A 13,982-nucleotide genomic window follows, 5' to 3' on the forward strand; every position below is an offset into this window, starting at 1 on the left:
TTTTTATGGCTATTGCTGTACTATTCTTCCCTTTTTCTTCTAATTACTTCACCTTTCTTTCACCTCTTCAGTGTTTGGCTTTTTTTTTTCCTTTTACACTTCCACAAGAGAATCAGAAAACATATATATGGGGTTTTTGCACATAGTTCCTGCTTTGCTACTTCTGATATTAAATCCTCATGAACAATTTTCGTGTTGTCCCACGGGATTGAGAACAGGAACAAAATAACCATATAGTGGAACTCACAGTAGATGGATTCCCTGGAAGGGCATATTTTCCTTAAATGGCACCAAAAACCACTTTTCAATTTTTTTTTCTTCTGAAATGTGTTTTGCTCAAAACCCTAGGGAGAGAAGACATGAAAGATGGATTCCTGTTCTTGTTAGTCAGACCATGGGAGCTGTGCTTTACTTCTTTGCTTTCTTTCCGAGTTTGGGTATGCACGACATTTAGAAACAGTGTTAATGTATAAAATGCCAGGCTGGCCATAAATGTCCAGCTTTTCCTACCTCCTGGAAATGGCAGTTGATTTCCCTACAGTTAGCCCTTTATTTTAAGTCACTTGGTGCCAATACTGTGCAATTTCAAATATGTCTGAATGTTAAAAACATGAAACTTAACTTTATAAATAAATAAACCATGTTCCTAGTTTTGATCTTGATAATAGTACTTTGATTTGTACTGGTATGTTTTCAGAGACTGAATTGATGGTCAGAATTTTGTTTGAAATGGTGAATTTAATGAAGTCCATATTAAAATTTTTGAGTAGTGTTTTATTAAGATACAGAATACTGTAGGTTGCTGTTAGGGATGTTTTCTGTGTGAAAAATGCTTTTTTTAACTTCCTATGAAATATCTATTTCCTGTATGGCCAAATCATCTATAATTTGTTTTAATTAATTTAAGTGGAATATGGTACTGCTTGGGATAATTGTGGATCCCATGAACAGTATAGGCAAGTTTTCCAAGACTGAGAGGGGAAGCAGTTTGTGACTCTGCCCCTCTACGCAGGGCTGGGCCAGGAGTTGGTCCGATGGGGTTCAAGCTTTGCCTCATGGCACTGAGATGTTTATGGGTGTTGGTCTTCCACTTCACTTCTCTGTTTTGGCTGTGATCTTTTGGCATAGATAGCATGTAGAACAGGTGTCTTTTGTCACCTAGAGCTGAGTTTTATGTCAAGAGGCATTACCTTAAATGTATTTAATTTGTGAAATGGGATGAAGGAGATTCTACAGTAGCACACGGAAGTAATTTATTGGTGTGAATGTACTGTATACTTTTGTAATGTAGTTTGTGTGTCTTTGAAGGAGATGGTGTGAGATAGGTGATGACTGAAGGAGCTTTTGATTCTGAAATGTTCCTCTTTGTTAAATAATGAAAAAATCAAACCTAATGTTCTGTTCAACTGTGACTGTTGTTAGAATTTCCTGCCTGACTGGGGAGAGAGAGTATACATAAAGAAGAATTTTTTATTTGATGCAGTTATAGTAACAGATTTTCACTGCCTTTTAAAAGCAGTCTGAATTTTTTAGAAAAAAAGCAGTGAAAATGTTTGGAGGACCAGGAATTTACATGCATTTTCTTCCCTGGAAATTAATGGGAGTACAGATATTCACTTAATTTTTTTTGTTTATGTCTACTTAAATTATATCTAGGAAAACTCAAAATTCCTGTTCATATTACTATAAGTATAAAACATCTTGTTCACAAATAGACATTAACTTCTGAAATGTTTGACTTTAATTAAAAAATATCTTCTTCCACAGCTAAATTCTAGTCATGGGAAGTTCTTGGGGAACCCAGATACACATGTATTACACGAATTTTGCATGGAAGCAAAAAGGAGAAAGTATATATGGAAATTTCAATAAGCATGTATTTAAGCATTGCACAAATGTAATTTTCATGTTTGCATTTCAGGACAACAGGATACCTCTGCTGAAACTCTTCTGGGTCAGGAATCTATAAACCCTACAAGTTACTCAAGCCAGCTAGAAGACTCTGGATGTGATGTCTGTAATGACTCTGCATTTGATTCTTTAGGCATAGCTTCAGATTTTCACCAATCTGAGCACAATGTCAACACTTCTAAACCTTGGTTGGAAAGAGTTCCCCCATTGAATCTTTGCCACACTAGCAAGGAGCAATCTCTGACTGCTCCAGTGCATTTTTTGCAACGTTTGCTTGAAATAAGAAAACTGTCAGAAGGAGGAATTCTTCAAGCAGACTTCTCAGAGCTTGAGAATGATTCTTTCACCATATGCAATTCCGTGTCTCAGTTGCTTGATGGACTGACTTTTTTTTACAACAGTCCTAAATTCCCAACTCCACGTTTCCTTACTGAAGGAGTTTGTGTTTTTCTCAGTTTAATAACTGATACTAAATTATCGAATCATGTTTTGAAGAAATGTTTCAAGAAGATAGAAGAATTTATGAAAAATTTAATTCAAATTATTTTAAGAAACAGGAATGTCAATAGGGTAAGTTTGAAACTTTCCTTCTTGCCTATCCCACTTCCGCATACTATAATATTCTCCTGATTTTATACACTTTTAAAATACCAGTTTATCTTATATTTTGAAGAGCACCAGAGATTTTTGTGATTTTTTTTCAGCAATATGGATAATAAATGAAGCACTTGAAAAAAGTTCTTGCTCATGCATGCAAGAACTTTTAGCCTATTTCCAAGTATAGGACTTCTAAATTACTGATAAAAATGCAGTTTAAAGCAACTTTATAGATAATATGCAGGAAAAACACATTGTTTCTCTTGCTATATGGAGATACACTGTAGATATTCATTTATATGTAATGAACTTCTATTCTTTCTTGAACATCTAAATAAAATAGTTTGTTTGCTTCAGATATCCATCATTCTCTAGCTACTTGCAAATTTGTGTTTTAAAAATATATAAGCAAATGAGTGAAGAGTTAAAAAATAAACAAGTAGGACTGAACTGCATTTTGTTTGTATTCATCGGTGTGTGTTGTTCCTTGTATCATCTTGTTAATTTCCTCATTCAACTGAAATATCCCTGTCTTTGTTCATAAGATGCCCTACAGGTAGTGAATTTCATTGCCTGTTTCAGGATTTTTAGTTTTTATTCTGGATTTTCTAATATCTTGTAATGACATGATGGTGGTATTTTTTGACACTTAAAGGTACCAATTTAGTGTCCCCATGTAGGTAACTATGCTACCATAAGAGCAAATGATCTTATCCCTGTAATCTTTGGAGCCTAAAGAATGTTTACTGGGTACTAAGTCCTTATTCTCGGATAAATTTTAAAGTTGCCTCTCTCAAAATGAGAGCCTGGACATCTGGTATGCCTGTGGATGGATGTACCCATTTGTCTTAATTTAAAATGCATCTAATTCACTGTGTATTGAGTGTTTAGCTTAGAACGTGAACATCAAACAAATACTGTCACCAAATTAAGAGGGCATTGGGTGAAAAGGATGTACCTGTATTTTGGTTAGGAAGCAATCAGACTCAAATCTTTCCAAGACTAGAGCTTTGTGTTTCTAGTACCGGAAACATTTCCACTTTAACATTAGCATGGTGCAAGACTCAGTTTTTAATTGGACATGTCCCTAGTCAGTGTTTTGAAAGGATATGACCATACATTCCATTTGTATGACATCAGGAATGGAGTTATACAGGTGTGACTCGTGTGTGTGTGTGTGTGTGTGATCACTGGATACAAAAAAAAAGTTTGAACAGTCTTTAACTGATGATGGTGTTTCCACCATTTCCCATCCTCTTCCTCAATGGGAAGTCAGTAAATAATTGAAATAAATTTAAGTGTGGAAGAGCAATCCAGAGATTGTCCAGAGATGGATTTTCTCTTGATTGGAGGAATCTGGCGAAGTCTAAGTGAGAGGTGTCACATCTTAAATGGGAGAAGATACTCTGATAAATCAGGGGTGTTTCAGGCCTGCAAAGTATTTTTATGAATCATTCAGGAGAGATGGAGTATGTCCTCGTAATTTGAAAGTGGCATATTTTCTCTGAATAACTTCACTAAAACAGATGGCTTTTTATGAGATGTGTTGTATCTTGCTCCCACTAAAATATTGACATAAGAGTCATTTCTACTGGCAGCCATTACTTCAGTCAAACAGATCCAAAGAGTTTAAAAATTGTATAAACCAATTACTTAAGGGATAATCTTGGAGGTTCCCAGATTAGAGGTTTGGTTTTCTGAATTCAAAATGGAAATAAACATGTAGCATGCAGAATTAGTAGTGTAAATTTTATCATGTGCTGTGTACCATATATCTCCCAGGAACACTTTATGCAGGTGGTAAGTGAAATATCATAATTATAGGTTTTAAAAAAATCTCCATTACTTAAAAGGTAATCTTCTGAAAAGAGTTGCAAACTGTATGGATTTCCGTTCCAGGAAAATACTTAAATCCCTCCAGCATAAAAATATTAAGAATTTTATTGTATGTAACCTTACTGTCAGAAGGCATTTGTATGGACAGCCATGCAGCGATGTAGTATTTGACACAGCTTTACCTTTATCATCCTCATCATTAAAACTGTCAGGATCTTGCAAGAAGGACAAAGGTCTGTGAGAAATACCTTCAAAAACCTCACAGAGAGAAGTGGCTGTGGATTACACTTAATTAATTAATTACATCTTCAAAAGCAATCTCTGATTTTTTCACAGCAAGTTAAATAACTTTAAATAATCTTTGAGAACTGGGAAAGGAATCATTATCTCTACCTTATATGTAAAGGAATAAAAACAGCAGAAGAATTACTTGCTGTAATTGTAGAGTCCTATTGTTTGAAATGTTTCTGATTATAAAGCATTGGAAGCTGTAAGAACCAGCAAAGATATGTATTCAGAAATTTTTTCCTGGATTCAACTGCCTAAAGGTGCCTAAACTCTTGGATAGAGTCTGACCTGAAACTCCAAACTGACATAGCTATCAAAAAGAAAAAACAAAAATAAAGTTGATCAATTAAAGTATGTGGCAGAAAATAAAATGTTATTTTACATAAAATATTAAATTATTTATGTAAAATAATTAAAAATAGCCTTTTGAATTCCCCTTTTTAAAATTTTCTTTTCCCCCCATGTTTGGAGAGCAGTTCAGAAATATGCACACAGTTGTTAGACAAATAATCTTTTGGAATAAACATTCTGGAAATATCACAAAAAGGAGCCTCAAGTCACAGCTGCTCAGGGTGAAGCCTGAAATTTCAGAGGTTCAACCGTCTGTGCAAGGCCTAACTTTGCACCTTTTGCTGCCATGGTTTTGCATCCCTGTATGGCTGCCACAGAAAAGTTTTTGAGGATCCTGTGTTTAACTCTGGTACAGATGAGCTGTTGCTTTCATGTAGCAAAATGTGTGAGAGTCACTGCTGATCTTTGGTGCAAGTGCTTTGTTCATCACCAGTTTTTGAGTCCTCAGCACTGACACCTTGGGGGTTTGTAGGGGTGTGTATTGCCTTGCAGTTTGCAAGTTGTTCATTTGTGTTCATTCACTCCACTGACACACTGCTATGTCAGCAGATCCACTGTTTTATTTATTTAGGTTCCTTGCAAGTCCTGCTTTCAAGCAGACCAAAGTGTATTATAAAACTCTGTGAGACTGTATTCAGTTGGCAGAGCCACTGGCTCTGGCTTTCAAATGGGCTCTACAACCTGACAAAAACAGGGAAACATTTTGCATGGAAAACTCTGGTAGGAGCTATGGCATGTAATTACAGCCCCAGTGGAGTAGAAACTTCAGAAAGGAAGCACTGAAACATTGTTTTGTGCTTAATCTATCTGCTTGGGATTTGACAATGTCTGTCTTCATCCACCTCCACAGAGACACAGCAAAATGTACATTTCTCCTGCTCCTAGCTGCATCGCTCACTCACTGGCACTGCAATGTGCCTGTTGTGTTGATGTTTGTGTCTGTTGTCCAGAATTTCTCCTGTATCAGAAGAATACAACAGTTGTATGGAGGCACTGGGGATTCCCAACTCCCTGTGCTGTTTAGGGTGGCATTTGTGCTTTGTATTTCCGGTGGATGTTTTGAACAGCTCATTGCAGTAGAGCACTTCAGGGATGACATCCTGGAGCTTGCCTGGAAGCCTGCTGTGGTGAATCTGGGCTTGCTCTAGGTTCATAATATATATTATTAGCTTTAAAAGTCAAATCTGTCTAACAGAAATCAGGATGCTTTATATGTGACATATTTACATGTCTTGTCTATACAGCTGTATGAAACTTCAAAATAGTTATTGTGAGGGAATCTAGAGTCTCATTCATTACTTTGGAGACAGAAGAAAAATAGGTTTATCTTTAGCCTCTTTCAGTGCCATTCAGTGTGTTCAAAGCTGTCATGGCTGAGTGCGTCACATGGTTCTACATTACATGGGATTTCTGTGGTGTGATCACACCAGTTTGTCAGCACTATAGACAATTTCAGTTCACTGGTTGTATTTTTTTTAGATGCAGTCGATACTTTAATTCAGAGCCTGGCTAATGCATGTGTTACAGGCCAAAAGATCCTGGCCTTCACCCTGGGTTTTTTACAGAGTTCTGTATGTATTTCTTGGACCTCATGTTTTAAGGAGTTAACCTTAAAACACAAAGACACTACTTTTGGGATTCTAACGTTGAGCTGTGTTGGGCTCCTGTTCAACAAATACCTCATCTGTCTGGCCCATCTTTCTCATAATCTCTTTCAAGCAAGACCTAGAAAGAAGAAGAGATGTGTTTCAGTGCTCTGTTGTTTGCTTCTTTTCATGCTATGTTTAAAACATCAGTACTGGCTTTGAAGATGATGTTAAGTCATTAATTGCCACTCCAGTCATACAACACACACAGACACACACACAAAAGGTTATGTGATATTTCCTTCCTTTTTTTAAAACCATTTTCAGAAATTGACTACCTTTAGGGTAGTTGTTTTGAAGTTACTAGCATTAACTAGTTACTAGCATCTGGAGGGACACTAAGACATCAACATAATTTTAGGAACTTCTCTTGTCCTCTTTGGGACTTTACTACCCATTTTAATTTTTGTTTCATGTTTCATCTAAAAGCCTTTATGTAAAATTTCACCACTGCTGAAAATTGATTGATTGATACTATTGATAACATTTAACAGAAAAACAAATGCAGGAGTTCTAGTATTTTACTGCCTTTACTGAGTATTTGTGTGAGAAAGAATTCACAATTCTTCATGATAATAACAAGTTGAAAAGTAATACATTGAAAAGCAGTAAAAGAAATGTTTAAATCTCAGTGGCAATTATATAATGAAATGTATATGTGTGCTTGTGCAATTAAAACAGCACACATTCATCAGAGCCATGGTTTTGAATGTTTTCTTATCTAGGATACAATTTGTATGATTCATTAATGACTGAATTTTCCTGGAAGAGAGTAGTCATAAACTTACTCTGATGCTTGAATACATGCAACAGTATGCATTTAATACATGCTGCAGCTAGATGTGGTTGACAATAAATTTCCCCAACTGTGTATAGGTTTGCAGTATCTTTTGTCAGCCACAGCCAAGACAGGACTTAATTCATTGGTTTGCAAGAGTCTTTCCTGCTTAGGGACAAATAAGATTTAGAAATAGTTATTCATGTCACTGGTGGTTTTCAAGTGTAAAATGAGCAGGCTTCAGTTTTCCTAATTAATTGAGTCCCAAGGGGAATGCTGTGGGTGCATTTTCATCCGCCAAAAGGTTTTGCTTTTATAGGGGAAGAGAACTTCATTTGTATGAATATTAAAATATGTTGCCTGGATTTTGAGGTCTAGTAAGAGGCAATGCTTGAATCTCTTGATCATTGCATTAAATTTTCTCAGCGCTCTCTTGTCCTTATGTAGAGAGTTAAGTCAAATGGTAATCAGAATCCATTGTCTTGAAAATTGCTACTGTCTAAAGCAATCACCAAACTGACTGACCCTGATTTACTTCAGTAAAGTAGATCATAGAAGTAACTAGACAAGAAAGAATGAAAGAAAATGTTGTCCATCTTCCCCTTTCAGCCAGCCTCAGCTGATCCAGATCATACACTAAAGCTACAATTATGGAAGAAATACAGGACAAAATCAGCAGATACTGAGTGAGCTGAAACTCCCCATCAGGACACGAGCCTGTGAGCTTAATGCCTCTTGCAAAACGACTTAGTCAATAGGCTCCCCTTGATTAGGGGCATGTAGTAAATCCCAGTCACAAGGTTCCCTTTGTTGCCACAGGCTTTCAAGCTGCTCATGGTTGTTCTTCTGAGACAGTTCTCCACACTCAATCCAGCTCTTGAGGCAGAGAGCAATCTCTCCCCTTCTCCTTCCTCCCCTGTCTATTCTGAAGACTCTTTAGCCTTCAATAATCATGCTCCAATCATGGGATTTTTCCCACTGAGCTTCAGTAATGGCAACAAGGTTGTAGCTTTCTAGCAGCACAGTGTCTTCCAGCTCCTCCAGTTTTTGTCCATGCTGTGTGCATTGGTGTAAAGGCACCTCAGCTGAGTTGTGAGCCCATATCACCATCCTAGAGGAACACCCATGAATTCCTTTGAGACATTTGCCTCCCTGGTGTTTCCCTGTTGGCTTCTGTTACCTCAGGAGTCCCTGGCTCATCTCCCTAAGACTGCAAGTGTGCTTCAGTTCAGCTAGCAGGTTTCAGAATCAGCAGCAGAGGATCCTCATTAGCACCCCATGGCTCTAATCTTTGCATATCGCCCCACAGTGTGCCAGGGACAAGCCTGACACTGACAGCCCAGAGCAATGAAGCCAAATGATGGTTCTACTGGAGAACATTAGGTTAAGAAGTGTGGAGAAAAGCATGAACAAGATTATGAAATTAAAATTTAGTAAATTTAGCCTAGCTATTAAGAAGAAATTCTCTACTGCGAGAGTGGTAAGATGCTGAAACAGGTTGCCCTTAAAAGTTGTGGGTGTGCCAGGCCTGCCGCTGTTCAAGGTCAGGCTGGATAAGGCCTTAAGCAACCTGGTCTAGTGGGAGATATCTCTGCTCCTGGCAGAGAGGGTTGGGAGTAGATGATCTTTAAGGTCCCTTCCAACCTTTACATTTCATGATTGTATGATTCTGTGAAGGGATAACGGCAGAGTAAGGACTGGAGATGTGGTCTACAGAGCAAAGAGTTAAAATAATATGTATCAATTTTCAAGACTGATGGAAGAAATATTGGCAAGTAAACATAAAGAGAGAGATACATGAGAACCGTGAATTAACAAAGGTAGCAATGTGAAGATAAGAAAAGGGGTGCTAATGTTCTCTGTATAAAAGTGAGGTTTTCAACTGGCATTGATGATTAGGAGTGGAAGTCAGGTTGGACTAAATGGGCAAGAGTAATTTGAACTCAAAGATGAAAATAGTTTTGTTTGTAACACTTCACAATTTGAGGATTCCTGCAATAATTATTTGCCTGTCCTGTATTGCCAAATATGTCAGTTTTTTTGGGAAAGAGAGCTGTTACTTAGGACAAAAACTGTAAATTAGCAAAACAGAAAGTAAGGTGCAGCTGTCACAGCTGCATGGTGTAGTGAATCACGCAACTCACAAAGGAACTAAACTCAGAAATTTTAGATATCCACTATTAAATAAAATCTAACATGCTGATAAATGAGTTCTAAAAAACTAATTCCTTAAGTTTTTTATGCTGTTTCCTGGGAAACAGGGCTTACAGTGTGTGTGCTGTCTACTTTGGTCATCAGTCATTTCCTCTGCAAGTAACTTTTGATAGTCAGCTTGAAATCACTTGGAAAGAACTGAAAGGTCAATAATACCTTCAAGTAGGCTTTAAAATCTGTAGCTGGATGAAGGAGAGACCAAGTTAGTATGCCTGAGATAAGCTGAATGTTGACATTATACATTCATTTTGGCAACAGCCAGGTAGACAATGCACGCATCCTCCCCAGCTGCTGTCACAGCATTGCCCTCTCTTGCTCTGCATCCTGAATAACATGGAAGGCAGCAGAACCTGAGGTGTGGAAGGAGGGCTGGGGAGAGGTGATGCAGGACCTGAACAGTGAACCAGGCTCCATTATTTCCTATTTCTAATGGTATGTTTTTTACAATCTAGTTTTCTGACTGCTTTTACCTGACAATTTCTGAAATTCATTGGTTTTATTTCATCTACAACATTAAACAAGCCCAAGGGATTAAAAGATTTCTGTTCCTTTTTAACATTGGATAGATTAGAGAGCTGAACATATGCTTTTATCTTTAATGAAACCATGTACTATTAGATTTTTTTATTTGAATGTTTCCAGAGTATAATTAGCAATACATGAACATTGATGTACAACAAGGTTTGCTATTTGCAGATTCATTGCTTATAAGCTGCATTGCTTATATGCTTATTTGTTCTGCATGCATTTAATGCCTACAGGCTATGAACATTATTTTAACCTTCTTTGTTGTCCCTTATTTTCTTAAAATATTCTTATAGGAATGTAAGAGATCTGCCAAGATACAATATAAAACCAATGTTCTTTAATAAATCGGTGGGATTTAAAATATCAGTGTCAATATGTATTAAATATAATTACAATATATTTTTATTAATATGTTACTGGGAAATATTTTTATTATAAAGATACATTTAATAAGAATATTTTTTAAATATTAATAAATTCACCAGTGGCATTTTACTGTGTCATTGATACTCATATCTCAGGTATCCTAAGTGGCATCATTACAAAATACAAAATACCTACTTCTCTTGGTAGACGCTGAGTCTTTAAATTTCAAGATCCCTTGTTATCTAGTCTTCCAAAATTCCAAGTAGAAAATGTAAACTCTTGCCAAACTATAAAAGATATGGAAATTTTGTGAAAGATTCTATTTTAGCTAAATCTCAGCTGCTAATACTTTTTGTACTAATAATTGCACAAAAAAATTTCATTGCTTCTTTATCTATCAAAAATTATGTAAGCAAATAGAAGAGAGCTTAAACAGGAACAACAATATTCATATTTTACTGTGATCTTTGGGAGACGTTACCTTGAAAAACTGCTCTGGATTGCCTAGTTTGCTTGCTCACCAAAGGCAAATTAGCAAGTGTACTCAATGTTATGCTCTGAAAATATAGAACTGTAAAATTTGTATCCCTCCTGAATTTATTAAAAGAAATAAAAATGAATGGTAACTTTACTGAAAAATGTGCTATTTTTTAAGCCTTGAGTTGAAGCAGTTGTACCCTTGGGAGCACGGGTGCTGTCAAGGCAGAGGTATCCAGGTGTTTCAAACTTGTTTCTAGTAGATACTGTAGAAGACACTTTCAAAATGGTAATTTCTACCTTATTTTTAGAAAGAGGACTCATTGTTTTGTTAGGAAGGGTACATATTTCCAGTATATGAAAGTCTCATTTTAATTCATATATCCTCAAAGCAGAGGTAGGTGCATGCATTACATTATCCCTTCATATCATTTTAATTGTTCAGAAACCTATTTTTATCACATCTTCATTCACATTTCATATTTATAGACTCTTTGGTGTATGTGTTGATGAATGATTTCAATTACACAGGTTTTCAAAGCTGTATGTATACAATTTATGAGTTCTTTTCAATAGGAGGAGTTTACTTTGTATCTCTGCATGAAGATTTGGTTCTGAACTTGAGACTTGTATGTCTTTTGTAGATTTCTCTTGATACTTGTTTTGGGATTACATGCAGAAGTGAGATGATTGAGGGCAAAGTTTTGTTGAAGTTGGATTGTTCTGGCTGTGCATAGGAGTCTCATGTTGCGCAGATGAAAACCAAGCTGATCCAACTCTTTACCAGCTGGAAGGGGCTGGTGAATAAACATTGCATCACCTGCTGATCAGGCAGTCAAGCATGAACTGTAAATGTGAAGCTGCCTAATTAATGGGTTTTACAGCACAACATTTCAGTCATCTCGCTGTCCACTTTCCTAGCCCAAAATTTGGTCAGTGACAATTTTACAGGAGACAGTGTTGAAAACCATAGTAAAGTCAAGGTAAATGTCTCCCCTAAATAAAATCATGCTGACTGCTCCTGGAACACCTTCCTGTCTTTTGTGTGTTCGGAAAAGTTTTCCAGCAGCATTCATCCAATGCAAACTTGTAAATGGTGGGCAAGTATTTTTATTCATATATATGTGTGTACATATCTATCTATCTATATCTATAAATGTAGATACAGATATATAGATATATAGATATATATCTATATAGATATATATACATATTGATATATAGATATATATCTATATAGATAGATACATAGATATTTGTCTGCATGTGTATACACATGTGAGTTGGCTGGAGGTATGATCTAGATTGTTAATAGGATGCAGTAATCTGTTTTGAGTGGTTAAGACATAATAGTTATTCTTAGGCATACAGATTTGTGTAAGAATATCCTTTTGTCAGTCAAAAATACTCATTTACAAAGAGTTACTGAATATTAATGTTATAGGGGATACACATTTATATAAAAACACAAATTATTGTAATTGTTATTAATGTGTCTTACTTCTTTTTCCTTTGAAACATCCCAGTATATTTACATATAAAAAAATCTTGTGTACTTTGTAGAAAAGTATGTTTCATTACATAATAGCTATTTATTTCAATTTCAGGGAACAGAGAAAACAGGTTTGGATTTTTTGATTATTTTTTTTTAGTAGAAGAAACTGTGGCAAAAAATTACTAACATAATTCTCATGTAAGTCTACATCACTCCTCTAGTGGTTCAGGAGAAATGCATTGTTAAAGAACAATATGAAAGTGAATTGATTGAATTTGAAAATACTTACAGATACATAGCGTGTCTTCTAGCAGTTAGCATTTAATCAGGTTTTTTCCTGATAACTGTATTGACAGAACACCCTAGTACAACTCTCAGCTTACATGTTTGAATTTAAAAGAATTTGTTCATTTATTTGTCAAGCTGTGAAAAGCAGAAGAACAGTATGTGCCGGGTAGTCACCAATTTGCTATGAGAGGAGATGGGTATGATGACATGTAATCCTGAAAAGTGATGTCCTGGGGAGTTCACACTTTTGGAGGAGTTTGTTCCTGTGACAGTTTCCTGTAGTGTTAATCTTGTGAGGATGGATATCGATTTCTCATCGATCTCATATGTCTGTAATCAATACAGTTTTAAACTTTAATATTTTGAATTGGACTTTCATCTTTTATGATTTTAATATGTAAATCCCATTTCTAATTAAAGTGATAGTTTGGGATAAAAAAAGACAGATGCATTTTGAATTATTAAATTTACTGTTATTTCTCTTTAGTTTCAGGCACTGCATTCTGTATCAGAAACACTGGGTTTGCTAGGAAGGAACAACATACTAAGAAATTCTTTAATATCCCTTCTTCTATCGGGAGTCCGTCAGTTTGCTGAGCAGTTGTTGCAGGCTCACCAGGTATTGTCATCTTTTCTTTTCAAGAAGCCCAAAGAGTGGTGTTGGGCAGTGTTTTGTCTGTATTTATTTGTTTCTTAAAATGTAAAAAACCCCCATCATTCTATAGAATATTCAGATTTAAGAACCCAGAAAATGCTAGGAGCTACCTTAAACAGCAAATTCAAAAAAAGAGGCATAAAGTAAGAGAAAATTCCATACCAAAAAATAAAATTATCAGGCTGGATAATGAATAGACCATACAGGTTTTTAGATTATACTATATAATTTGCAAAATACTTGAAATAATGGGGTAGAAGACTTAGTACAATGTATAAATTGTTGACTATGCAGGCAAAACAACTTTGGTATTCAACTAAACAGACTATATAACTTTGGTATTCTCTCTGGCTCATGTAAAACTGGAAAGTCAGCTGCTTTATTTTATTTTAGAATTAGATTTCATGTTTCACTTTATTATTATTTCAAATTACTAATTTGCATGATGCAAAAATTATCCAGCACATAGTATCATATTTAGTTTGTTACAACGAGTAGGAGCTAAAAAGCAGAATAGAACTTTTGGTAAAATTTATTCTTAAATTAAGTTAT

At 35.7% G+C, this 13,982-nt stretch overlaps 1 protein-coding gene across 11 annotated transcripts in view; it reads left to right on the forward strand.

Annotated features, from left to right (window-relative positions):
* MEI4 (meiotic double-stranded break formation protein 4) overlaps nucleotides 1-13,982 on the forward strand; it is a 129,295-nt gene that overhangs the window by 77,760 nt on the left and 37,553 nt on the right. For 10 of the 11 annotated variants that reach the window (XM_064412481.1, XM_064412485.1, XM_064412489.1 and 7 more), the window contains 2 exons: nucleotides 1,922-2,481; nucleotides 13,263-13,394. In XM_064412481.1, coding sequence (XP_064268551.1) covers nucleotides 1,922-2,481; nucleotides 13,263-13,394 — 692 coding nt within the window. The remainder of the gene's footprint in view (nucleotides 1-1,921; nucleotides 2,482-13,262; nucleotides 13,395-13,982) is intronic. The other variant, XM_064412492.1, reaches the window with a different exon arrangement.

Source organism: Passer domesticus, chromosome 3 (assembly GCF_036417665.1).
Source record: "Passer domesticus isolate bPasDom1 chromosome 3, bPasDom1.hap1, whole genome shotgun sequence".
Lineage (NCBI taxonomy): Eukaryota > Metazoa > Chordata > Aves > Passeriformes > Passeridae > Passer > Passer domesticus.